Raw genomic sequence first — 27,186 nt, forward strand, 5'->3', positions numbered from 1 at the left:
GACAGTTGTGAGAAAAAGGGGCCTTGAGCTTCAAAAAACTCTTATATGGTGCAAATAGACAGAAGAGATTTCATCAAAATGGGAAAAGCCAAGGAGGGAGATGAGAAAGGAAGGGAAAAGTTTGGCCAAAATGGGTAGAAGCCATTAGGGTTTCTTGGGAAGTGATGGTTTCCAGGCTATAAAATGAAGCCTCTCCTACCTAACAAATCCAACCCAAATTCAGAGAGCAAGATTTCTCTCTAACTTGCAAAAACCCAGCAACCTTGTACACTATTCATCTTTCTTCTCCATTCTTCTCTTACAGACAGAGCATCATCAAGTTGCCGGAAGAACTATGTTCTCTATTTCTTTCTTTTTTAACCAAATCTCTTATAAAACTTCTCCTTTCTTACCTTAACACTCCCTTTTTCCCCCAAGAAAGCCTAAATTTCCCCTCAGTGCTAAACTCATGTTGATTTTGCTTCCATACCACATGCCTCTCATGTCACGCTTAAAATTTTATTTCTAAGCATCAAAAAATCATCTGTAAGCAGCCTTTATTTTCGTTGGTGAAGGTAACCAAAACGCTTCTTAAGGCTCTGCTGCCCTTTCGAAGAGCTTTTGGGGCTTGATTTTGGAACTTCGACACAGGGGCTATTTGGCAATTTCCCTTTACGGGGCCAGACCATTTGCAATTGCGGAAGAAAAAGCCCTACAATATTAAACTCCAAACTATTCTTAAGATCTAAAAAGAATTAAAATTAAAAAAAAAAGAGAGAGAGAGAGAGAGAGAGAGAGATTTTGTGTGTGTGTAAAACTTCACTTTTTTGGTTTTTAAAATTATACCTTTTAAAGTTGTTTTTGAGTTGAATTTTAAAAAATAAGCTCTAGCAAACGTGAATTATGAGTCTTGGACTAAAATAATTTTTGAATTTAAAAAAATGAATTCAAATAGGATACCAGACCAGTCCTAAACCGTTCTATTTTAACTATTATATATAGTTTCGATTGCAATTTTAAAATAAAACCCATCCAATTCAGACCGTGAATGATGTCGTGGCTGTTAAAACCCGCCTTTCCATTTCATTCAAATACCTTCCCAAAACGGCTGGGACACAACAAACAAAAAGCGCACACACGCACCGATTCCTATACTCAGTCACTCACAATCTCTCTCTCTCTCTCTCTCTCTCTCTCTCTCTCTCTAAGGTCGAAGTCTAAAATCTGAAGCCACCGCCATACTTCAACTTTCTCATCCCCAAAACACCAAAATTCTTAGATCAATTCTCTCTCTGTCTCTGAGCAATGGACGACGAAGATCCTGTGAGGCTCTTCATGGCCCTCGATCAGTGGCAAGGCCCTTCAAGCGACCCAGACGACTTTCCTCTCTCCTTGCAAGACTCGCAGTCTCTCTCTTCTTCCTCCGATACATACATGCTCGGCTTCGTCATAGCCAACATAGTTGGAATTCAATACTATTCAGGCACCATCAGTGGCCGAGAAATGGTGGGTCTTGTCCGCGAACCCCTTAATCCGTACGATTCCAACGCCATCAAAGTCCTCAATACCAGAACCTTTCAAGTGGGTCACATTGAACGCACCGCGGCGGCCGCGCTAGCGCCGTTGATTGACTCGAATTTGATTGCAGTGGAGGGCATTGTTCCCAATACGCGAGCTAAGGGCAACAGGTTTAAGATTCCTTGTCAAGTTCACATCTTTGCAAGATTGGAAGATTTCCTGTCCGTGGAGTGTGCAATTTCGGAATCTGGGTTACAGCTGATTTCGGATTCTCATGCGTCATTCACTCTCTCGGAGGCAGTGGTGGTCAAGGAGAAGAAGGCTGAGAAGGGATGCAAGAGCGTGGATGAGATTTTCAAGTTGGTGGATGAGAATGCGAGCCAAAATGGTGCTTTGGAAGCATTGGAACCTCCAAAAGAAGTGATCAAATCGGAGCTTTTTGTCCACCAAAAGGAAGGCTTGGGATGGTTGGTTCACAGAGAGAATTCTGGTGAGTTGCCTCCCTTTTGGGAAGAGAAAGATGGGTCTTTTGTGAATGTGTTGACCAATTACCACACTGATAAGCGACCGGAGCCTCTAAGAGGTGGGATTTTTGCGGACGATATGGGATTGGGTAAGACTTTAACTTTGCTTTCTTTGATTGGGTTTGATAAATATGGTAGTGCTCTTCCTGCTTCAGTTGGTAGTGGCAGTGTCGATGTAATAAGCATGCTGGATGATAACGAAATTGGTGAGGATGAGCGGTTGTCTGTTTCTGTCGGTAAGAAGGGCAAGAGGGGTAGACCAAGTAAAACCGGGTCTCGAAAAAAAGACAAAACTGAGGACACCAATGCTAGTAGCAATATGAAGGGCAAATGTGTGAGTGCAAGTGATAAGTCTTCTGGTGATATCAGTCGCAAGACGACATTAATTGTGTGCCCGCCTTCTGTTTTTTCGACTTGGGTAACACAACTAGGAGAACACACTAGGCCAGGGAGATTGAAGGTGTATTTGTATTATGGTGAGAGGACTAGAGATGCTGAGGAGCTTAAAAAGTATGATATAGTGTTGACTACATATAGTATTTTGGCTACCGAAAATGCTTGGATAACATCCCCTGTAAAAGAGATTGAGTGGTGGCGGGTGATTTTGGATGAGGCACACATGATTAAGAATGTGAATGCTCAACAAAGTCAAGTTGTCACTAATTTGAAGGCTAAGCGAAGGTGGGCTGTTACGGGAACACCAATCCAGAATGGCTCTTTTGATTTGTTTTCTTTGATGGCTTTCTTGCGGTTTGAGCCTTTTTCAATTAAGAGCTACTGGCAAAGCTTGGTGCAGCGCCCACTTGCTCATGGCAACCCAAAGGGGCTCTCACGGCTGCAGGTAATACCATGTTGTTTTTATTTCTATTTGTTTTATTTTGTATATAATCTATGAACAGATTTTGTATGCATGCAACAGAAGTTTGCATCACATGCAGTTTCTCCTTTTATGGTTTGCTTATTTTCATGGTTACCTGCGTCTTCTGCTTGTGATTGTTGTTTTTCTATCATAGTGCATTTGCTTGTTTTTGGACAAAATTGGAAAAGATAGATTAGTTTCTGTCAATGTTTCAAAATCATTCTTACGTTGTTCATGTTGCATCACATGTAGTTTTCTCCTTTTATGGTTTGATTATTTGAAGGGTTACCTGCTTCTTCTGCTTATTATTGTTTTTTTTTTTCTTTCATACTGCATTTGCTTGTTTTTGGACAAAATTGGAAAAGGTAGATTAGTTTCTGTAAAAGTTTCAAAATCATTCTTACATTGTTTATGTTGCATCACATGTAGTTTTCTCCTTTTCTGGTTTGCTTATTTGAAGGGTTACCTGCTTCTTCTGCTTATTATTGTTTTTTTTACTTTCATACTGCGATTGCTTGTTTTGGGACAAATTTGGAAAAGAATAGATTAGTTTCTGTAAAAGTTTCAAAATCATTCTCACGTTATTTATGTTGCTCTTTCCACTTACGATAAAAGAACTGATATGGAAGTGTATCTGAAGTGTCTCGTCATATTTTCTTTTCTTCTTTTCACTTATTTTTTACCCCATTAGAAGACATATAGGATTGAATCAACCAGAGTTACTTGAAATTGTTCTTTGGCACCTGAACTTTAGTGTCTCAATAACTCATGAAACTGAACTTCATTACACTCCCCACCCTCCTCCCTCCCTTTGCTTTTATGGTTAGGGTCTGGAGGTGAGCAAATTGTTTTGCTCTGAAATAAGTATTTATATGATAGGAAAGATATTATTAAAGACATGGTTGATCCATCACTTGCTTTATTTCAGATTTCTGTTTTCCTTTTGTATTAAAGGCTTAATTATTGTTTGCCCCCAAATTCTGAATGAAGTCTCACTTTACCCCCCGAACCTTATGATCTCACTTAACCCCCTGTAGTCTGTCTCCGTGTGTCACTCCACCCACTTCTGTCAAGTCTGTCAAGGAATCTGTTAAGTATGCTGATGTGGCTCGACTGGGTCCATTTTCTTGTTTACATGTGGGCCACGTGGACTAAAAAATATTAATAATTGTTGTTTCTTATATTTTAGAAATGTTACACAATTGCACTTGAATTTAGAAATAAAAAATAAAACAAAAACTTAAAAGAAAAAACCTACAGCACACTTACGTCGCATCCACCTCCTCGCTGCAGCCCACCGCTCCCACCCTACCTCCACTGTAATTGTGGATTCATTTATTAGATTATCATATTGTGTCTTTCCCTGAAGTCGGTACTTATCGGCATGTCATAAAAAATTGGACCTAATGGCCTCTTAGATGCTACATGTGCTAAGCCTTCCCACATTATGCATAAGAAATTGCCTCTATGCAGAACTTTAGCAAAATATAGTACATGAAGTCGAATTACTAGGACACTCCTTATTTTCAATGGGCTTCTCTAACTGATGATATCTGATTTTGGATGGAGAAGAGGGAGAGAAGGAAGATGAAGGAGAGTGGTGTTGGGTGGTTGCTGTTTGTGGGTTTGGAGAGATCCATTGGTTTGGTTCAGAGTTTAGAGAGAGGATGGGGATGAGCGATGAGGGATGTGTGAGGTGTTGGTGGGCGTGGGTGGGCGACATGCAGGTTGGGTGGGCTGTGGGACTGTAAGTTTTTAAGTTTTCACCATTTCCAAAATATTAAAAGCAATATATTAGTACTTTTTTTAGCCCACGTAGATTACATGTAAGCAAAGAAGTGCACCCCATTCGTGCACATCAGCGGAAATAGGTGAAGTGAAACATGGAGACAAAGTTGAGGGGGTTAGATGAGATTTAATTCAGAGTTTGGGGGTAAAACAATAATTGTCCTTATGAAATAGTTATCCTAAAACTGAAGTTGGCCAAATAATGTTCATCTGTTTTTATTTTATTTTATTTCCAAAAATTCAAGTTGTGCCCAATGTGTTTGCTGATGTTTCAGGTTCTAATGGCAACCATCTCTTTGCGAAGAACAAAAGACAAGGGACTGATTGGATTGCCACCTAAAACTATAGAGACTTGTTATGTGGAACTGTCTGGTGAAGAACGTAAACTGTATGATCAGATGGAAGGAGAAGCAAAGAGTGTTGTGCGGAATTACTTTGATGCTGGTAGTATGATGCGCAACTATTCTACTGTACTTAGCATAATCTTACGACTTCGCCAGATCTGTACTGATTTGGCATTGTGCCCTTCTGATCTCAAATCACTTCTCCCTTCGAACACTATTGAAGGTATTGACAAGGATGTTATATTGGCGCATCGTTTTTTTCTTAAATGCAACTTCACTTTACATGCATGCTTATCTGGGTTCCTTGAAATTCTTCAACTATTTTATCTAACTCTCTATTGTATACTTTATTTATTTATTTCAAGAGTAAACATAATTATTGGAGAAGTCGTACAATTATGCTTGGATTCTTGGATTCACGTATTGTTCTGTTCAATTACATTATTGGATTTACATATTGTTCAGTACTCATATTTTCGCTAGGCCGAAATTGGTAGCGGTGTATTCCATTTTGGAGGTTTGTTATTACATTCTTAGTATGCTTTCTACTTCATTTGAGTTAAAGAAAAGATTACAGAATTCTGAAGAAAAAAAGGAGGTAATTATGGAATCACAAGATAACAAATGATGCCCCTCTTAAATGTTTACTTTTATAACAGGGAACAACAACTTAGTTGGGGGAAGTATTAAGAATTTTCATGAGGGGGTGCTTTTCAGTATCTCCTGTTTTTCCAACTTAGGGGGTTATGTTCTGACCACATAAAATAAGATTAGTGAAAAAAACAACCAAGGACAGGCTTGCCTCCTTTCTTATCAGCACCAGACCCCACTTCATTGAAAACCCCAAAAAAGAAACAAAACCTTAGGGATTATGCCCTGGCTGATCTTTTTGAAGAGTTACGTTTCATATTAGAGAAGCATGTTGCCTTTAAACAAACATAGAGTTATGCTTGTACAGTTGTAAGCTTAGGACAAAGCGTGGGCGTCAGCTTTTGGTAGTTTTTGTTGGCATGCTTGTTTTGGTCGTATTAGGACTTTCATGTACATGGTAAAACTCCAGTAATGCAACTGTTAAAATTTTTATGACAAGTAATCTTTTCATTTTTATAGAAGACACCTTGGAATGTCAGTTTTGTAGTTTATTACAGGAGACACACTAAACCTTGGAATGTCAGTTTTGTAGTTTTTTTCACGGAAGTGGCAAATTTTGGTAGCTAGATTTTAAAATGTTTTTAGAGTAAACTTGGACATCATGAGCAAAATTTATAATTTATAATTTAAAATACTAGAACCATACACAAAATATTACCGACACGATTAACCAAGCATGTCCTCATGGATTCCCTATTTGGGGTCCAGAAATCAGAGTTAGTGTGGTACTGGTATTTGATCAAATATAAAAAATGTTCTACAATGTGTGTGTTCTTCATAAAAAAATGTTCTACAATGTTCTACATTTGCCTTTTAAATAAATTCTTCCATCTGCAGTGCTCTCCAATTTTCCTTGTTAATGATTTTGTTTGTATTCATTCTTGCTATATCCATGGAATCAGTAGCATGGAATAGCTGTTTGGATCACATTAGTCATTGTATCAAAGTAGTTCTTAACGAGATTCACTTCCATCTCAATTACTTAATCAACGGTTACTGCCCTACTCCTGGGGAACTGCTGTCAACGAATGATATTATATTCATTATTACATTCTGTGTGCTGGTGCTTCTCAATCTTTATAAATGCAATTTAACAAATCAGTCAATGTCAATGTGACAGATAGTGCTCAGATATTGATTTGCTATTCCATCGTTTTTATACTTAATTGCAAAGCCTCCTTTCTATGGTATGTTTATTTGTTACTTATAAAGTCAATTCTAAGCAGATGTATCCAAGAACCCAGAGCTGCTGAAAAAGATGCTGGAGGTGCTGCAAGATGGTGAAGATTTTGACTGTCCAATTTGCATTTCCCCACCAACTGATATTGTTATCACTTGTTGTGCTCACATTTTTTGCCAAGCTTGTATTCTGAAAACACTTCAGCGCTTGAAACCCTGCTGCCCCCTTTGTCGGCGTCCTTTATCACAGTCTAATCTGTTCTCAGCTCCTCAAGCACCTTCTGACAGTGACAACATGGTATCCTCTAAAACAACCATGTCTTCAAAAGTATCTGCTCTGTTGAAACTTCTTATTGCATCAAGGGGTCAAAACCCACTTACAAAATCAGTAGTGTTTTCCCAATTTCGAAAGATGCTGATATATCTTGAAGAGCCACTGAAAGCAGCTGGTTTCAAGACTTTGCGCTTAGATGGGTCTATGAATGCAAATAAAAGGGCTCAAGTAATCAAAGAGTTTGGGGTCACGGGACAAGATGTGCCCACGATTTTGCTTGCAAGTCTTAAGGCTTCAGGAACAGGTATAAACCTCACAGCTGCAAGCAGAGTCTATTTGTTGGAGCCATGGTGGAACCCAGGAGTTGAGGAACAGGCAATGGATCGTGTTCACCGTATTGGGCAGAAGGAGGATGTGAAAATTATCAGGTTGATTGCTCGAAACAGCATTGAAGAGAGGATATTGGAGTTGCAGGAGAAAAAGAAGAAATTTGCAAAGGAAGCTTTCGGAAGAAGGACGGCTAAGGATCGGAGGAGGGACATAGGAGTTGATGATCTTCTGGGTCTCATGTCCCTGTGAGTTGGTGGGTGTACAAGTATGCATGCATGCAACATCTTATCTTGCACATATTTTGTCAGTTATGGAAACTTTTGTTCCATGAATGCAGTAGATGACCACCATGCTCTCCTTTTGAGAAGTAAGCGCCTTATGATAACACACATCTTGCTCATATTACATAAATTATAGAAGTTTTAATTTTGTTGAAATTGACAAAGTTTCTACAAACTTCTTGCGGTAACGATGAGAATGGCGCCACCTATATGCCAGTATCTTGAAGGCATTTTGGGTTTTAATTTTTCTTCTGCTCTTCTCAAAATCATGTTTTCCAAGAGGGGTACAACAAAAAGTTTTATGTGTGCATTATTATAAAGTGACTTTAACAATCTTAATGACCATTGACCAGGTAGCCATTGTTTTGACATATTTATCATCTAGTTTTTTCTTTTTACTTTTTTTTCAATTATTTTTTTAATTTTCCATAATAGAGGCTTTTGACCGGATAGATTTGTTTTTGGTTATGGAAATGGAGGGGCTAAAACCCTAGAAATCTCTGTCACTATGTGCAGCCCAGACCGGATAGATTTTAAGACACTTTAAAAATTTTAAAAATAGAAAATATTAGGACAACTGGTCTAGTTCTGTTGAGATCAGATTTAATTAGCTAAGAACCATGAACGAAATCGATTCTGACTAGTTTGGTTCAGCTATGGGATATGTTTTGACTTCTCTTTTGTCAACAACCAAACTGAACCTATCAGTTCGGACTGGTCGAGTCTAGTTCACCGACATCAACCACACAAGTCTTGCCTTGTATCGTTTGATTGATTCATCGACATTGTGTTTCACGGTGAACACCTATCTGCATCCAACTATTCTTTTCTCTTGTAGTAATGTCTCTAGTGACCACGTATGATTTTTCTCTAGAGTCTTCATCTCTTCATTTATAGCTTCAACTCACTTAGGATCTTTCAATGTTTCAGTTACCTTGGTCGGAATGTGAATAACAGATAACTGATGCACAAAAGTCTTGAGTAGTTCAGACCATCTCTAAGTGGATACATGGTTTGCAATTGGGTATTCAATGTTTTGCCAATATTGGGGGAATACAGGTTTGGTGGTTTTTCTTGGTTATACCTAAAAGGTAATTGATATCCAACAAAATTATTAACTAAATTCACAGGAGTAGTCAGAATATTTACTTCCAGGATATTTTTAGGAGATTGGTCAGGTGGCATTGTGGTATGAGAATGGGGTTCTTCAGCTGGATCATGTGTTTCATCGGATACTTTAGGAGACCGGTCGCTTGGTTCTATGCGATTGGTCGGATTAATGCCGAGAGCCAACTTTTTCAGAAATACCAGCGACCAGTCGAATCAATACCGAGAGCAACCTCGCTCTCAACTATCAGGCGACCAGTTGCTAGGGCCAGAGTGACCGATCGGTTCATACAAAGCCAAATTTCTTCCTTTTTCACAGTGCTCCAATTCTACTATTCACTCATTGTCTCCTCGAATTGGACATTAGGGCAGCAAAGAACATCTCAGATTCCAACAATGTCACATTCAAAGTGACATAGATTGTTGGGTTGGAGCATTGGCGGACACAAGATTGTATCGCCATGGGGTAATAGTGTAAAAGTCTTGAAATTTTGTTAAGAATAAAATAATACTAAAAAACATAAAGATAGTATTTTCATTCATAATTCTTGGCAAAACTAACAATACAAGCTACAATTGTCCACGATGAGTTTTAATATTTTGAAAGCGTTGCATTGTAGCTTCGTTATCAATACAAGCAAAAACATTTCTTTCAATGTAAACAACCAAGCTATCATTCAATCATTAATCTCTCATTTTGTTGCAAAGTGGATTTTTGATAATATTCATGACAGAAAATGCCCTCTCCATTGAAGCAGTTGCAACTGGTAAAACCAAAGCCAATATAATAAGCAAATACACAAAGGAAATATTTCATGCATCCCTTTCTCCACCATTTTTTCCGCAAGCATGCCAATCCCTTTCAATTCAGAAAAATCACTACTCGAACGCATATGATGAACATAAACCCCCAGTTGATCTTCAAGCATCAATAAAGCTCCATCCGAAAAATCTTGAGATAAAATTGAGCAAGACGAATTAGCTTTCGTTTGTCAAAAGCTACAAATAAATTGTTCGGACTCAAACAAGCCAACCAAGTAAGGAACTCAATATTTACCTCATTGAAACGATCATTTAATTCCACAAGTTGCCCATCAATGACATGAAGAAAGAGCTCCACACGATAATGATAATTCTTTGTCTTGATTGGAGCATTACATCGTGACTTCCTCGGAATTATATATTCCTCATCCATGTTAGGAACCGTAATATGATGTTTGTTACAAAATGAAGATGCTTGATCAACCAATTCATCAAACTCATAATTCCTCATCAATTGTAGGTTTTCCTTGCATGTTTGAACTAAACCTATTACATTCATAATGTCTTGATCTTTCTTTTGCAATGCTTGAGACAAAGTATTTGTTATTCCCAATATAGCTTTCATAAAAAAAACTGAAACACAAACTCAAAAGATTGTATTTCTCTCCACAACTTAAAGACTTCATCATAACTATCATTGGGGTTATCATTAACAATCATTTGAAGCAAAGATGGAAACATATAAATGATACTAATCAAGGTAGCATAACGTGAAATCGATAGTGTATCACCAGCAAATTTGAGAGTAGTATCTTGATTCAAGCCTCGCTCCGTTATAAGACAACCTTCATCAAAAGCTTTTACAAGCTTTTCTTGGTATTGTGCTCTAAGTGCATCATGACGCTTACAAGATGCTCCAACAACATTAATGTGGGAGTGATTTGTAGAAAAAAAAAAATGAAGATTCCTTCTTCCTCTTTGCTTATCTTTCTCCCTGCAAAACAATATGGAGTGAAAAGACCACACTCGAGGGGTGTTGGCCAAAGACCCTCCGATACCTAAGTTAGGTTGAGTGTTTGTAGAAAAGCAATAGCTAACAAAGGGATGAAGATTTCTTTAGGGTGAGAACTGGGTGGGCGGAGTTGTGTGTGATGGCTGGAGCCTTGTGTGTGTGAGAGAGAGTATGGCGGCTAGGGTTTTTGAGAGAGGATTTCTGCAGAGTTACAGAAAAAAGTTTAGAATTACCTCAAGCTTTGGTGTAGCCATGTATTTATAGGAGCCTCGAAGGCTAGGGTTTCGAAAGAATAATTCCGCAGATGGAGAGGAATTATTCTTTCCCAATTTGGAGAGATTGTTTAATTAGGGATTTGATAATCAAATCCCTAATTAGGGTAAGAATCAAATAATTCCCAAATTGATTGGCATTTGACCTAGGATTCATAGATTTTTTGTTTCCACAAATGCTCCATAACTTCTGCATGGCGCATGGTGTCATGGAGGAGGTGTGAATTAATTGTTGGGCTATCCAGCTGTCACTGGGCTTCCTTATGTGACTTGGGCTCCTGAGTGGAGGAGGCCTTTGACTTGGGCTGTCCGATTTGTAATTGGGATGGAGGAGCGCGGGCTGTTGCTAGAGCAGGTGGCGATTTGGGCCGCTTACTTCTGAGGCTGGTCAATTTGCTTCACTTCAATTGTTTTTGCCACGAACTAGGAATAGTTTGAGTTAAGGTGATCATGTGTGGCATACTGAGACGTCTTTGGAAGTCGATGGCGGATAGGAATGGGAGGTTGGCGAAAGTTCCGCTCATCCTGTGATGGTAAGTCGTACCCTATTGATTTGCTAAGTCTGTATGGAATTCTTTGTTGTGTATCTGACTCACTTCCGTCTTCTGCTTGCAGAAAATGACATTAGCAAGAAACTCGAGCTTTGAACATCCCTGCCAAGTTCCGTGGATGGCGCTGGTTGCTGAGCGAACATCGAAAGGAGGATGATGGTCTGCCCCGTGTCGAAGATGTTGAAAAATGGAAACTACATGGCTTAGACCTAGATGATTTGCCAGCTGAGCGAGAGGAGTCCTCAACTAAGCTCCCTCCTTCTGCCACGAGCAAGTCTTCCTCAAAGGGGGTCTTGTTCTGCTAAGAAGGTCCCTATGAGAGTTTCTCGTTCTTCATCTGCCAAGATCAAGTGCCTCATCAGCACGAACAACAAGAAGGTCAATGGCATGCAGGAGGTCTGGGATATTCTACTCAAGTCTCTTCTGAATTGCTCAAAAGCCGTGATCGCCCTATAAGAAGGCTGCTGAGAAGCAGGGTTTGGGTCATTCGCGATGATCGGGGATCAAACCGAGAAGGACTGTACCTTTGACTAGCAACTTGTTTGTGAAGCAGTCATGAGCGATCACAGCGGGTGACTCAATGTTGTGGTGTGGCCAAGAGAGCTAAAGAGTCATATACTCGAGTAAAGAGTCCTTTAGTTCCACGAATTACTGCTCCGGGAGCTGGTGATAGCTCTGTTTGGGATGAGCATGTTTCTGATATGCTCAAAATGAAAAATTTGTCAAGTCCATCTGTTTGTGTCAAGCTGGTTGACCACATACATCAGGTTAGGACCTTGTCACGTTCTCGAGCCTTTCCTTGAATAAGCAAGAAAAAGCTACCATGTATCATCTTCAAAAGGGGATGATTTTTGCTATTGGGGCCATGCGGAACTTGTGTTCTATTGCCCCCTCTTCTGCTCTGCTCGATGAGCTGATGAAGAATACCGATCTGATTGACAAGCCCTCGAACGAGTGGATTCTCCTTGATGCGAGGATGTTCGAGATGAAGGAGAGCATGTCTATGCTGAAGAGTTCTATTAGCCAAAAAGTTGGTGAGCTCAAGTCTCTTGTGGCTACTCTGCTCGAAAGCAAGGAAGCCTACTTTTGCCTCGAATGTAAGTATGCTTCTCTGGCCTAAAATCGTGACAAGTTATTGGTCAAGTTTGACACCCATGTTGAAGCCACGAAGGGGTCCAAGCATGAGATTGCTGTTAACGAGTACAAGCTGGGATACTTAGACTATAGGAAAGGTGATTCTCCATGTTGCCCCATTGAAGATGAAGGTGGTGAGCAGATCTATCTTGACCTGCTCCCTACTCAAAGTGATCAGATCAGTGATGTGGATGTAGAAGCAATTGAGGAGCAAATAGCTAATTAAGATGCAGTGGAGAAAGACACCAAGGGTGGCTCAGCTGATGAGGTCAAGGCAAAGCGGAGGAATAGGCAGTGGGGCTCTTGAGTAGATAGTGCGGTTGAGCAGAATGAGGTTGTTGTCTGTGATTGATCGGAGGCGAGTTGAGGGTGTGATCGGCTAGGGGTCATCTGCCAAAGTCCCCTAGTAGATGTAGTCCTTTTTTGCTATTTTTTAACTTTGTAATTTTTTTTTTTAATAAGTGGTCTTTAGTGGATCACCTTATTTCTTGTTGAACTTGGTTGCTTGGCCACTTTGCTACGGAATTTTCAGTTGTCTTTCAAACTTCAATTTGCATTGTATCTTGTAAATGTATGTTCGGAGACATAGCACTCGAAAGAGACTCCATTAAGTTTGTACACGGAAGTAGCATGCCATTAATGGAGGTAAAGCTTGTCGCATGCATACGTATTTTTGGGACATAGCGCTCGAAAAAGACTCCATTGAGTTTATACTCGGGAAGTAGCTTGTCTTCAATGGAGGTAAGGCTTGTCACCTGCGTGCGTATGTATGGGACATAGCTCTCGAAAATGACTTCATTGAGTTTGTACTCAGGAAGTAGCTTGCCTTCAATGGAGATAAGACTTGTTGCCTGTGTGCGTATGTCGGGGACATAGAGCTTGAAAATGACTCCATTAAGTTTGTACTCGGGAAGTAGCTTGCCTTCAATGGAGGTAAGGCTTGTCGCTTGGGGCCGTATGTCGGGGACATAGCGCTCGAAAAAAGACTCCATTGAGTTTGTACTCTGAAAATAGCTTGCCTTTAATGGAGGTAAGGTTTGTCGCATGCTGGCATATGTCAAGGACATTGCACTTCGAAAAAGGCTCCATTGAGTTTGTACTCGGGAAGTAGCTTGCCTTCAATAGAGGTAAGGCTTGTCACCGGCGGGTGTATGTCGGGGACATAGTGCTAAAAAAGACTCTATTGAGTTTGTACTCGGGAAGTAGCTTGCCTTTAATGGAGGTAAGACTTGTCTCCTATGGACGTATGTCGAGGACTTAGCGCTCGAAAAAGATTCCATTGAGTTTGTACTCGGGAAGTAGCTTGCCTTCAATGGTAAAGGTGAAAAGCTTGCTTGTTGCCTAAAAGAAATGAACAACATGAACAACATCAAAAGCAATTTGCTTTCAATGAGAGTGAAGGAGACTCGTCGCCTGCTAGGAACCCAGTTGGTAAGTCAAAAGCTTTATGGATAGTATCTCCGAAGGTGATGGGCATTCTATTGTCTCGGAATTTTCTTCCCTTCTAGAGTGTCAAGGGCATAAATTCCTCTGCCTCTAGGTCGGTTGATCACGTAGGGGCCTTCCTAGTTGGGCTTCATCTTCTTTGACCCTTGCCTTGGTGCTGTGATGAATGTATTTTTGAGCACAAGGACTCCAAGTCGAAACTTTTTGATCTTGGCCTTCTTATTGTAGTAAGATGTTAGCTGTTGCTGGTAGAATGCAACTCAAACAATGGCCTTCTTCGTTCTTCTTCAAGCAAGATCAAGGTTAACTTCCGTCTGCTTGTAGTTTTGTTCAAGACTGCCCACCTCAATGCTCATGGAAGGGACTGTGATGTGTGGAGAAAGGATTTCTTCTATCCCATAGGCCATGCAAAATGGTGTCTCGTAGGTTGATCTCCTTTTGGTTGTGGGAAACGACCACAAGACACCTAGCAGCTCATCAACCCATTTTCCTTGTGTGCCTTCCAGTCTTTTCTTCACGCAGTCCAGCATGATCTTGTTGGATGCCTCTTCTTGGCCATTGCCTTGCGAGTATCTAGGAGTTGACAAGTGTTGTTTGATGCTATTCTTTGTAAGGAATGCGATGATCTGCCTACCCACAAACTGTGTACCATTTTCGGTGACTATCGACTGCGGGCAACAGAATCGGCAAATAATGTTCTTCTAGATAAACTATTTGACATGTCAGCTTCCTTGGTAGAGGATAAAGCCTCGGCCGCAATCCATTTGGTGAAGTAATGAATGGCGATTATCATCATCTCCTTCTCGACAGGTGTAATTAGCATAGGTCTCACCAAGTCAATGGCCCGCTCCATGAATGGCCATGGACTATTATGTGGATGGTATACTTGGCAGGTCAGGGATTGGCTTATAGCGTTAGCATCGATCACATCTTCGAGCATACTCAGTGGAGTCTTGGCGTATGGTAGGCTAGAAATAGCCTATGTTGAGAGCCTTTTGGGCAAGCGATCCTCCCCAATGTGATTCATACATTCGCCGTCATGTATTTTGCTGAGAACCTTGAGCGTTTGCAGGTATTTGATGTAAGTAAGATAAGGGCCGGAGCATGATATGCGAACAAGCATGTCGCCTTTCACACGGCCAAGCAACACAGCACTGCGCAAGGCAAGTGCTACATGCACGCCAACTTATTCTTCTTTCCTCTCTGGGCATTTCATCGAGCACTTGGTGTGCACCTTGGGGTCACACACCAACCAACCACAGTGGTGGCACCAATCCTCCTCCACTGCATTTCCCAGCTGTCATGGGGTCGCTTGACCCCATTTGTCCCTCTATGCGTCCGTCCTTGCATAAGAGGATGGTAGTATCGATAACCTTTATGATTTGTAGCATATCTAAGAAAAACACGACAAAGCACACATGGATCTAGTTTGCTATATTGGTTCTTATGGAGATGAACAAAAGCCACAAAATCAAAGATATGTGGTGTCAACATCAAAATAGAGGGCAATGGTCCTCATTGCGTGAGCACTTGTAATGGGGTGAGAAAGTCCAAGACTCTTGAAGGCATCTGTTCAACAAGTATTTTGCCTTGAAGCCCGTGGTCTTTGAGGGACGTGATGCTCCAATAAGAATTGCTCTGGTTGTTTCTAGGCGGTGTCGGTTCTTTCCTTTGACAACACCATTATGTTGCGGTGTCTAAGGACATGCATCTCATGTACTCACCATATTTGTCATCTTTGTCAAAGCGTAGAATCTGTATCTTGGCAAAGAACTTAGTTTGAATCTGCCTATGAAAGGAATGAAACATGTTAAATACTTCCTTTTTCTTCTTCATAAAGTAAAACCAGCCAGTACCACCGAGAGAGACAAGAGGGCACTCACTTTTAAAGTGCCCAACCTGACCACACTAGAAAGAGTCGATGGTACCCCTCTGACTTGGACCACCGTTTTGCCCAAGGTGTGGACAATCCCTCCTAAAGTGTCCAACTTGTCCATAGTTGTGACAAGCTGAGCTAGTATGTCGTGAAGGATCCCTAGCCATACCTTAACCCTTACTTTGAAACTCCACCGAAAATTCATTTTTTCTTCAAGTGATGCAAGACCAATTCCAACATAACCATTGAGAAGTCCATTTTTATGTCTCAAAAGCTCCAACTTAGATTCGAAAAGAAACATTTCAAAAGTTCAAAAAGCAGCCAGCAAGCTAATTTGAGATATTTTGACAAACACTTGGCATGCATACCCAAGTGAGCTTGTATAACTCTTGTTTATCACCAATCTAGAATCCTAGATCAAAAGCTCTACCTTAGAATTCGATTTCTAGTTCAAAATTCTGGGAAATACAGAGGAACTCAAGCATTCAAGCATAGAAGACAAGCATGCAACAAAGGAATCAACATCAACTCATGAACATGCTTTAGAAAAATGGAGGCAGAGAGCACTAGAATGGGTGGATGATCCTTAATTTTGTGAAGCAAGCGCAATCATACGAGCATCATAAGTTAAAGACACATGCAGAAGAAAAATCTGCAAAAACTCATTTGGAACCAGCCATGGATGAATGCAGAAGTTGCAAACCAGCTTTGAGTTATCAGAAAAATTCAAAAAATTCTGCAAATTTTACTGGCTATAGTACTCGAACAGATGAACAACTTTGATCAAGGAAGTTTTCTGATCCGAGCTTCGAAATATGACTTATGTACTGATGCACAATACCCACGGGTTTGGGTCTTGAAGAAGAAGAAGAAAGAAGAGAATGAGAGAAAATAAGAAAATAAAGCACATCATGCCAAGTTCAGCCTTTTCATATACAAAAAAGAGGTCAGAGCAAGATTAAAGTAAGAAGAGGAAAAAGGAGAAACCCATACCAACAGTTTTGTTCTCACGGAAATTGGCACCCTTCCAGCAACTCGAGCAAATCAAAGAATAGGGAATCCCAGAAGATTAGGTCAATAACAAAATAGGCACCCTTCCTTGCTAGCACCCACGTTGTAAGCACTCACATTGCTGCAATAACAAAATAGGTCAAAAGAGGGTTTGGTGCTTGACTTCCAAAACAAAGGGCAATATTCATGGATGAAGGGAACCCAGCAAATTCCTCAATAAATCCAAGAGAAAGCTAGAAAAGGGACATACCTTGCTAAAATCCCAACGGATGACTTTGAATATACTAAGAAGGGAGCGAAATTGAGAATCATAAAGGAAAACCGCACAAAAAGGTCCCTTCTAGCAAGCAGTGCTTCTTTCAAGGGGTCGAAATCGACTTGGGCTCTTTTCCCAGTACATGGCGATGTTTTCCACTTGATCTTACTCCCTCACCAGTTTTGAGATGGGGAACAAGGGAAAACGAAGAAAAGTAGGAAGAAGTTGGTGGTGCAAGAAAAGGGGAGAAAGAAAGAAAATAATAAAAAGAAAGGAAAAGGTGTTTATGTTTGGGTGCCAATTATGACAGTCATTTTGCATGAAGAGAAGTTCTCTACAAATACAAATCTGATTTTTGGGTGGTTTAATTATTGCCCATTCCAAGTTCAAATATCCTTCCACTGCCATGTTTTCAAACATCCTTCAAAGACATGTCCTATTTCAAACACCGGACTCTATTTCAAAATCCTTCCAGTACATGCCAATGCCAAGCATCCAAGCATACAAGCCAAAATCAAGTATACACGCCAATGCCAAGTATCAAGCCAAAATCAAGCATACATGTCAATGCTAAGCATCAAGCCAAATACCAAATATACAAGTCAAAGCCAATCATGCAAGCCAAAATCAAGCATACATAACTAATATTAGATACACAAGTCAATGCAACTCTTGCAAACCACAATCATGCAACAAAATAGGTCAACTCTTGGTAACTCTAGTAAGTGACCTCCAAAATTACAGTGTCTAGGAAAATTCTTCAAGGCAACACCCTCGGTGTTTAAGAAGGATTGGGTTTTAAGCGGGACCATTGACTCCAACCTTCCCGGAAAATATCTGGCTATAATTTCAGAGACCCTTAACTGGTCATCCTTGAGCTATTCCTAAACTCATGTCATGCCATGCCACTGCAATTTATTTTGGGCTGAAAATTGATTATTCGGACCATTCCAATACACATTCATGGCCCCAATAATCAAGGGGGCTAATGTTGAGGCCCAAAAAAGTCCCCGGTTGGGCCCAAATAAGTTTTCGGTCCAATACGCTACTGTATTAAGAAAAATCACATATCTGAGTACACGAAGGCTCATCATATACGAGTCACACCACACGCCAAATAAATAATTCGTCATGTTAGGAATCGAGATTAAGATTATAAAATGCATTATCTTTCGCAAATCCATGCTAATTATCCCGTCAAGCATAATAATTGAAAGCATGCCAAGCGATATGCCATGCCAAGCGACATGTCATGCCAAGTAGGAAATCATTATTACACACCTAATCACGCTACAAGCCTAAGTGGACCCAAGTCACTTGAATGCCCGGGGCTTGCTTGAGTTGGTTGTGGTATGGATGGTAATAAATCAACATGAGGCCCATTGATGGGCCGAGAAATGGAAAGTTTTGGGTTGCTTGGGAGCCTCGAGACTCAAGCCCATTTCTTAGGCCCAAACATGTGGGTGAGCACAAGAGAGAAAAGTAGCCCAATAGCCCAAGCAAAATAACCTAACCAAAAATAACCCAACCAAAAATAAGCCCAATCAAAATAGCCTATTGACTCAACTAAAAAGCCTAAACGTTTTAAATAGCCCACTTGCTTGATAAACCATCTTGGCCCATACAACTACCATAATAGGCTACAAAGGCACCAAGCACCTAGCTAGAGGAACAAAAGCCACGAAGGGGAGGTCTGGAGGTTCCAGCACATGGAGGGAGCAGGTTCCAAGCAAGAAACATTCAAAGTACCAAAGAATATTAGCCTGCGAGCTGCTAGAAGCACCCTTTGAACCAACATGTATATTCAATTCCTTCCCTCATCAGACCTAGCCTTGGAAGATGAGAGAAAAAAAGGAAGAAAGATGGACTGAAAATAGGAGTCTGAAACAGCGGGTCTTGAGCTCCAAAAAATCCCTGATTTTGTGCAAATGGGCAGAGAAGATTTCACCAAAAAAGGATGATTAAAGGGATGAAGGGAGAAAGGAAGGGAAAGACGTGACAAAATGGGATGGAAGCCATTAGGGTTTCTTGGGAAGTGATGGTTTCCAACTGCTATAAATTGAGGCCTCTTCAACCCAACGAAAGGAACGCACATCTAGAGAGCAAGCTTCATCTCTCACCATGAAATCTCTACAATTTCGTGCCCTATTCCTCCATCTCCTCCCACTTTCCATTCTGCCATGTCATTCTAGAGTCTGACATAGCTTTTGTCAGGCTGCTGGAAACTTACCCAAACCACCAAATACTTCACCATTAGCCACAACTCAAACCCAGAGAGCAAGCTTTCTCTCTAACTTACAAAAACCCAGCAATCTCGTGCACTGTTCATCTTCTTCTCCATTTTGCTCTTCTGGCTGCCGGAAGAACTCTGCTCTTCATTTTCCCTTTCCTAGCCAAATCTCTTACAAAACTTCTCTTTCCTTACCATAACACTTCCTTTTCCCTCAAAGCAAGCCTAAATTTTCTCTTAGTGCTAAACTCATGTTGATTTTGCTCCCATGCCACATGCCACTCACGCTGGGCTTGAGAGTTTATCTGTAAGCATGAAGAAATTACCTGTAAGCTGCCATTATTTTGGTTGGTGAAGGTAACCAAAATACTTCCTAAGGCTCTACTACCCTTTCGAGGTATTTTGGGGCTTAATTTAAAACTCAGGCAAAGGGGACAATTTCATCAGTCTGCCCTTTTACAGCCCACCATTTGCAGCTGTTGGAGGAAAAAGTCCCCTACATAAGGTAACTGATTTCAAAGACCTCATTTATTTCTTGTAGAAGAACCGGGAGCCGTAGATTTCTTTTATCTAACCAATGAAATATCTGAGAAGATTTAGCATTGGAAAGGGCTCTTAGTAGTAAAGGGTAGTTCTCAAAGTATCACCAGTGATTGACTGCGCCATGGGGACTAATATGGGCTACATTTTTTCAGGAGCGCCATCATGGAAGCCTAGGTGCAGGCCTTTGTTCATCATATCAAGGTTGGGACTTTCCTTGTTCCTCATTCCTTCTCGCGCCTCGACATCACATGCCGCTTCTCTATTCTTTCTCCTAGGATTCACCGATCCCACTTTTGTCCTCTCTATCTGAATGGTGTTTTCAGTCTTAGCTCCTCGAACTCCCTTATGATTACAGCAGAGTCCACTTTACTCCCCATATCCTGCAGATCCTTCTATGGGGGGTACATATTTGCAATTTTTCAGAGTATGCCCAAACCGACCACATTGGAAGCAGAAATCCGAGAGGCGTTCATTTTGAAATTCCACCCAAGTCTGAGCACCTTTTTGTTTAGTAAGCCAAAACTGTTAAGAGTTATTTAGTTATTTTTAATTAACTACTATGCTGACCTGGTAACATAGAGGCCAAGTCAAGCTAGAGTTCGTAGCATGTAGGGGATATGGTTGAGTCTGCTCACCATGATCACAATTGCTTCTGTTGTTTAGAATTGTTATCTCCACAAAATCTACACTAGTTGTGTTAGTGGTTACAATGGAGTTAGAATTTGTTTTCTTTGCTTCTATTTAAGATGTAAACTTGTTCTGTTTTAAGAGAAGAGAATCTTCAGCTTTTAATATACATAGCATCCTTTATATTTTGGTTTCAGTTGCCAACATCTTATATCAGAGCTCTTCTTGGACCTGATAAAGAAACACTCGAGCAAAGACTGAAGGAGAGAGTCTTGCAACAACAAGAAACTATGGCAACTGAAAAAGTCATTGAGAGTTTTGTTCAACCTTGCAATTCCACAGTTTGATGGTGTGAGAATCCTTATTCTTAAAAATGTTAATATTTTATTTTGGTAAGTGTTAAATTATAATTATAATTATTTTATGGAAGTCTGTTTTATTTGCTTCACTTAATGCAAATTCAATAATTTTGATGATTTTCTTAAACATTTGCTTTTAAATAGCATCTTGTGCATAGCTATTAAAAATAATAATAATAATAATAATTCATGCATAAGAATTATTTTACACTCCATGTAGTTAGCATTTGTGCAATTTTCACTATTAGTTTTAATTCATGGTCTTGTTAGAGTTGGGCACTAGGAAACTTAATCTCTTGCATGCAACACCTCTTGGACTTTAATTATTATAGTTGGCAAATTTACATTTCCTTGCATATTAGCTAAACAAACGTGGAACTCATTTACACTTGCTTGCTGCACACTAAGGCTCACATGTGTCATTGTGACTAAGCAACTTAACCATGAGTTGTTATAATTGTAGAAATAGTTATCCACACCTGAAGCAAATCAACATGCAGCCAATGAAAGTATAGGATAGTTGCCGCCTCTTCTTAGTATAAATAGGACCCTTCACTACTAGTTGTCATGCATAGTTGTGCATGAGAAGAGAAAAAGAAATCGAAAGAGGAGAAAGTGAGAGAGAAAAGAAGATAGAGTGGAAGACTAAGTTTGTGAAGGTGGTAGAAAATTGGGAAACACATTACATTTCTAGCAAAAGCTTTGGCATCAAGGTAGGGGTTTCTTGGGGGCCTTTTTTTTTTCAGAAATTGATTTAATTAAAATTTTGTGAGCATTATATTATGCGTGGTACTTGCATTGGGTGTTTACGTAATCTTAATTGTTTGAATAATGTAGGCATGATTATATGTACATTGGTGATATTTAAATGATTACATTGTTTTTATGAAATATGTGAACTATATAATGTCATGGAAATTATTTGGAGTTCTTGGGTTGAGAAAATAATGGTGGAAAAGAGGGTAATGGAAATGTTCTTTTGTGTAGTTGAGTCTAACTCTTGGTAGGTACCAGTCTCAGGGATCCCACAGTGCACATGGTTTTTATTGGGTGATTCGGGACTGGTGAAAGGGAGTTAGACAAGATGACTAACAAAAGGGGAATTATGGGATGATTGAAATGGGTGTTAGTTCATATAAATGGGCATTCAGGACTAAGTGGTTAAAGTATGGTATGGGACGTGCAGGTTTGCTTGTCCAGTTATATGAATTAACGAGATTAGATGAAGAGCATTCATACATTAATACTAATAATGTGAAATTTGGCTGCTTGATTATTTATCACTTAATTTAATTATGTCAATTTATCGTGAGGTTTATGTCCCTAAGGTTTATGTCTGAAATCTAGAGCTTGTGATGATTTTTACTATAGAGTGTGTTATAGCTGTGGATGAATAATGAGCTACTCTTTAGTGAACTCTCAAGTAGTTCTAGCTTGTAAAATAATGTAAAAATTTTAAGGTTTCAGATGTTGTCATTTCCGCGTTTCCGCTGAATATTCTATGTAAATATTTTTCTTCACATTTTAGTTATAGTTTTTATTAAATTCTATAATTAAGGTGTGAATCACGTCTTAACCCAAGGTTTTGTAAATCTGAGGGTTGGGGCGTGATAGATGGTCATTATGATCATTGGAGTATCCTCATGGATAATTTCCTAAGATCAAAAGAGTGTTGGCACCTCGTGGAATTAGGGATTGACTCACCAATAGAAGGAGTCACTTTGAGTGAACAACAACAAAAGAGATTTGATGAACGAAAGCTGAAAGACTTAAAGGTAAAAAATTATATATTTCAGGCAATCGATCGATCTATTATGGAGACCATACTTAAGAAGCATACCTCCAAACAGATATGGGACTCTTTGAAGAAGAAATATGAAGGCTTAGAGAGAGTGAAGCATGCACTGCTTCAAACTCTAACGAGGGGATAGAAAACAGGATGAGATCAAATGGTGGCACCATGGAAGAAGTAAAAGTTGTGGAGAAGATATTAAGATCATTGACTCCTAAATTTGACTATGTTGAGATGCGAATTGATGAATTGCAAAGCTTTTTGCTAGTGCATGAGCAAAGGCTTAACTGTACCACTGCTAGTGAGGAGCAAACAGCACTAAAGGCTTCTACTTTCTCTAAGTTCTCAGGCTCTAGAGGAGGAAAAGGTCATGGAAGAGGTGGACTAGGTCAAGAAAGAGGTGGTCAAGGCAATCGAGATGGTGGAAGGTTTAGGAATAGAGATGATAGCAAATCATCCCATGTCTCCAAGAAAGATGATGACTCTCAAGGAAAGGGAGGAGGCCACTATGACAAGTCTAAGAAATTCCCAAATTGAGACTAAAATACCCCTATGTAATTTCTCAATTCCACTTAAATTAATTACAGATTTGGGGTGTGGAAACTTTGGTCACTACAAGAGCAAGTGTTATACGAAGCTGCCAAAAGAGAAAGAAGAAAAATCCAACTTTGTTAAGAAAAAGGAGGAAGAGACACTTTTGATGGCCTTAAAGCACTGGAGGAGTATGACCAAGAAACATGGTACGTGGATACTGGCTGTAGCAATCACATGAGTGGATGTAAGTCTTCCTTTGTTAATTTAGATGAAAGCTTTCGTTCAGTTGTGAGCTTTTGGGATAAATCAAATGTGAATGTGATGGGAAAGGGAGATATTCAAATCAGGACTAAAAATGACTTTGTTCAAACCATTGCAAATATCTTTTTTATTCCTGACTTGAAAACAAGTTTATTAAGTGCTGGACAGTTACAAGACAAAGGGTACATGATTACAATTTTTAAAGAAAAATGTGAAGTGTATGATCCAAAGAAGAGGCTCTATTGTTGTGGTAAAAATGTCCTCAAACAGGTTGTTCCCTTTGAAGATCAAGACAGTTCAGGCTTCTTTACTTACAATCAAAGATAATTCATGGAGATGGCATTACAGATATGGTCATTTGAACTTTAAATGGTTTGAGAACACTTCACCAAAATGAGATGGTCACGGGCTTACCTGAAATAACTCCTCCATCAAAAGTTTGTGAAGAATGTATCACTAGGAAACATCAAAGAGATTCATTTCCAAGTGGAAAGGCAGTGAGGGCTCAATCAGTTTTGGAGTTAGTTCACTTAGATATATGTGGACCAATTAATCCAATCTCGAATGGTAACAAGAAATATTTCATCTCTTTTATTGATGATTTTAGTAGAAAGACATGGGTATATTTTTTGCAGGAAAAGTCAGAAGCATTTGATGCATTCAAAAGCTTCAAAACCCTAGCTAAGAATGAAATTGACAAGAAGATTAAAACACTCAGAACAGATCGAGGAGGGGAGTTTTGCTCCAAGGAGTTTGATTTTTTATGCAAAGAAAAAGGCATCAAGAGACATCTCACCACTGCTTACATGCCACAGCAGAATGGTGTAAGTGAAAGGAAGAATCGAATCATTCTTAATATGGTTCGAAGTTTGCAAGTTAAAGGAGACGGTTCCAAAGAAGTTTTGGCCTAAAGCTGTACTATGGTCAGTTCATATTCTTAATAGAAGTCCCACATTTTCTATTATGAATATGACTCCTCAAGAAGCTTGGAGTGGAAAGAAGCCCTCAGTTGATCATTTTAAAGTGTTTGGGTGCATTGCATATGCACACATCCTTGATGAGAAAAGAAAGAAGTTGGATGATAAGAATGAAAAGTGTATTTTTCTTGGAGTAAGTGAAGCCTCAAAAGCTTACATGCTGCACAATCTAGTGACAACAAATATTTGATGAAGGAACTATGTGGAATTGGAATGTTGAAAGCTCAGTCCAAAAGCCACTAGTATATGATGGTGTCTTAGATGGTGAGGAAGAAGAAGTACCTGCAACTCAAATCTAGGAATCACCTCAACCTACGACCCAACCTCATCAAATTAGAAGAAGAAAGAGGTTACAACTTGAGGGATGAAAATTCAAGGAAGAAGCTAGCATGGATGATGGATGACAATGTAAATTTTACAAGTTCTGATGATGATAATGCTCATTTTGCTTTATTTGTAGACAGTGATCCAATCACATATGATGAGGCTATTAAAGTAAAGAAATGGAGGGAAGCAATGGACAATGAAATCAAGTCCATTGAGAAGAATCACACTTGGGAGTTGACAGACTTACCCAAGGGAAAGAAAATCATTGGTGTTAAATGGGTTTTCAAGACAAAATTGAATGAAAATGGTGAAATTAACAAGCTCAAAGCTCGTCTAGTAGCAAAAGGTTACAAGAAAAAGCATGGCATCGATTACAAGGAAGTGTTCGCCCCAGTTGCAAGACAAGACACAATCAGGTTGGTGGTTTCACTTGCAACTCAAAACTCATGGTTAATCTTTCAATTAGATGCAAATCAGCTTTCTTGCACGGCGACTTGCAAGATGAGGTGTACATTAACCAGCCACCTGGTTATGACAAGAAATGAGAGAAAGACAAGGTGTACCAATTGAAGGAAGCACTCTATGGACTAAAACAAGCACATCGAGCATGGTACAATTGCATAGATGCTCAGTTTACCAAACTTGGATTTTACAAATGTCCCTTCGAGCACACTCTTTATGTCAAGACTGAAGAAGGAGGTAAATTGCTCATTCTGTGTTTGTACGTTGATGATTTGTTATTCACTGGTAATGATGTCAAGATATTTGATAAATTTAAGAAGTCTGTGATGAAAGAGTTTGAAATGACTGATCTAGGATTAATGCACTTTCTTGGATTAGAAATCAATCAAACTACTATTGGAAATTTTATCTATCAGAACAAGTATGCATAGGAAATTCTTAAAAGGTTTCAAATGGAAGATTGCAAGTCATTTGCAACACCAACTTAATTTAGGTTAAAGTTGTGCAAAGACAAAGGTAGAAAGGTGGTTGAGAGTACTTTCTACAAACAAATTATTGGTAGTCTCATGTATTTAACCTCCACAAGACCTGACATCATGTATGCAGTAAGTTTGGTAAGCAGATATATGGAAAAATCAACTTAAATGCATCTATATGTGAAGGGTACAGTTGATTATAATGTGTGTTAAAGGCTAAATGGTGAGGGTTTTTTTGGTTACACAGACAAGTGATTATGCAGGTGACATAGATGATCGTAAGAGCACTTCTGGTCATATATTCATGCTCAACTCTGAAGCAATATCATGGTCCTCAAAGAAGCAGCAGATAGTGGCAATTTCCTCAACTGAAGTTGAGTTTCAGGCAGCAGCTTCGAGTTCTTGTCAAGCTGTGTGGCTTAGAAAAATGTTTGAATTTTTTGGTGATGAACAAAAGGGAGCAACGATCATCTATTGTGACAACATGTCAACCATCAAGCTATCAAGGAATCCAGTCATGCATGAGAGAAGTAAACATATTGATGTTTGTTTTCATTTTCTACATGATCTTTGCAGCGATGGAAAAATTGAGCGGCAGTATTGCAAGACTGGAGAACAGGTTGCAAATATTCTAACTAAACCAAGTAGCCTGCATTCAAGAAGCTAAGGAGTATGCTTGGTGTTTGTTCAGTTCAAAGTGTTGATCAAGGAAAAGCCACAGATGAAGAAGATTATGTGATGGTAGAAAATTCCTAAATTGTTTTTCAACATAAACCAGTTTAAAGGAGGGTGTTAAGAGTTATTTAGTTATTTTTAATTATTTTTTTAATTAACTAATGCTGACCTGGTAACATAGAGACCAAGTCAAGCTAGAGTCCTAGCATGTAGGGGATATGGTTGAGTCTGCTCACCACGATCACAATTTGCTTATGTTGTTTAGAATTGTTATCTCCACAAAATCTGCACTAGTTGTGTTAGTGGTTATAGTGGAGTTAGAATTTGTTTTCTTTGCTTCTATTTAAGATGTAAACTTGTTCCGTTTTAAGAGAAGAGAATCTTCAACTTTCAATATACAGAGCATCCTTTACGTTTCAGATTTCAGTTACCAACAAAAGCCCTTTTGGTAAAGGATGGCTTGAGTCCACCAAAGCTTTAAGGTTGACAAAGCCTCCAGCTTTACTTAGGTCTTCATAATCAATGACATCCCCAACTTTACTTCCAAATTTTGCAATATTTTTGTGGCTACACTGATTAAGGGGGATTCCTCAAATCTGGATCGAGAATGGCACCTTCTCTTCATTTGTAAATCCTCCACAACTTGATCATCTGGCCATCTCTCATGTCTAGGATCCTTTTAGCCATTTCCTCGTCTTATGTTGTAATAGAAAATATGTTATCTTCGACCCATGAGATTTTTGCGTCTCCATAATCTTGCTATGCCATC

The 27,186-nt window shown here is 39.5% G+C and overlaps 1 protein-coding gene across 1 annotated transcript; it reads left to right on the top strand.

The window, feature by feature from the left end:
- The first annotated feature begins 1,079 nt into the window (after positions 1-1,079).
- Positions 1,080-7,883, top strand: LOC103326849 (putative SWI/SNF-related matrix-associated actin-dependent regulator of chromatin subfamily A member 3-like 1). The gene is made up of 3 exons (XM_008229101.3): positions 1,080-2,862; positions 4,944-5,235; positions 6,890-7,883. Exons 1-3 carry the CDS (start codon positions 1,285-1,287, stop codon positions 7,693-7,695), a joined length of 2,676 nt encoding a protein of 891 aa, XP_008227323.1. The 5' UTR covers positions 1,080-1,284; the 3' UTR covers positions 7,696-7,883.
- Positions 7,884-27,186: the final 19,303 nt, after the last annotated feature.

This window comes from Prunus mume, linkage group LG8, assembly GCF_029339155.1.
Source record: "Prunus mume cultivar Tortuosa linkage group LG8, ASM2933915v1, whole genome shotgun sequence".
NCBI classification, from domain to species: Eukaryota; Viridiplantae; Streptophyta; class Magnoliopsida; order Rosales; family Rosaceae; genus Prunus; species Prunus mume.